This window comes from Aptenodytes forsteri, unplaced genomic scaffold (assembly GCF_000699145.1).
Source record: "Aptenodytes forsteri isolate BGI_AS27 unplaced genomic scaffold, ASM69914v1 Scaffold90, whole genome shotgun sequence".
Classification (NCBI taxonomy): Eukaryota; Metazoa; Chordata; class Aves; order Sphenisciformes; family Spheniscidae; genus Aptenodytes; species Aptenodytes forsteri.
Window position 1 is genome coordinate 10,728 of NW_008793941.1, and position 651 is coordinate 11,378.

A 651-nucleotide genomic window follows, 5' to 3' on the forward strand; every position below is an offset into this window, starting at 1 on the left:
ACATGGGGGGGGGGTCCAACCTGGCTGGGGCCCCCCCCCCCCCCCCCCTGCCCCAGCCGCTCCTGCAGGATGGCGGTGAGCTGCTCCCTGGTGTAGGGTGGGAAGTGCAGCAGCCGGGGGCTGCCGTCCGTCCGGGCACCGAGCCTGGCCAGGCTGCGGTCCGTCAGGTCCAGTGCGTTGGCCAACCCTGTGGGCACAGCGGGGCGAGGAGGGGAGGGAGGATGAGGGCTGTGCCCCGAGGAGAGAGCAGGTGGGCAGGAGAGGGGTGCAAAGGCAAACCCCCATCAGCCCCCCAAAACAGGGAGGGTCCCCAGGGTGGGCAGTGCCACGCTGCCGCACACTCACCCACGAGGACGAGCCTGGAGCCGGGCAGACGGGGCCACTCGAAGAGGGTGTAGAGCACGTCCTGCCCCTTGCTCTCCAGCTGGTCCAGCTCATCCAGCACCAGCAGGCTGCGGGGGAGCGGAGGGGGAGCCCAGGTCAGCCCCAGCTCTGCCCACCACCCCCACGGCCCGTTCACAGCACCCTGAGCAGGGAGAGCTGCTGCCGGGGCCGCCTCCTCTGGCTGGCCACACGCGGGCGGGCCCAGCTGCTGCGCCATGGCGGGGAAGACGCCCTGCGGGCTGCGACATGCAGTTCAGGACGAGACGA

At 71.9% G+C, this 651-nt stretch overlaps 1 protein-coding gene across 1 annotated transcript in view; it reads right to left on the reverse strand.

The window, feature by feature from the left end:
* CDC6 (cell division cycle 6) overlaps positions 1 to 651 on the reverse strand; it is a gene marked incomplete at its 5' end in the record, with an annotated part of 9,507 nt that overhangs the window by 8,376 nt on the left and 480 nt on the right. The window contains 2 exons of the mRNA XM_019474872.1: positions 21 to 187; positions 346 to 616. Coding sequence (XP_019330417.1) covers positions 21 to 187; positions 346 to 616 — 438 coding nt within the window. The remainder of the gene's footprint in view (positions 1 to 20; positions 188 to 345; positions 617 to 651) is intronic.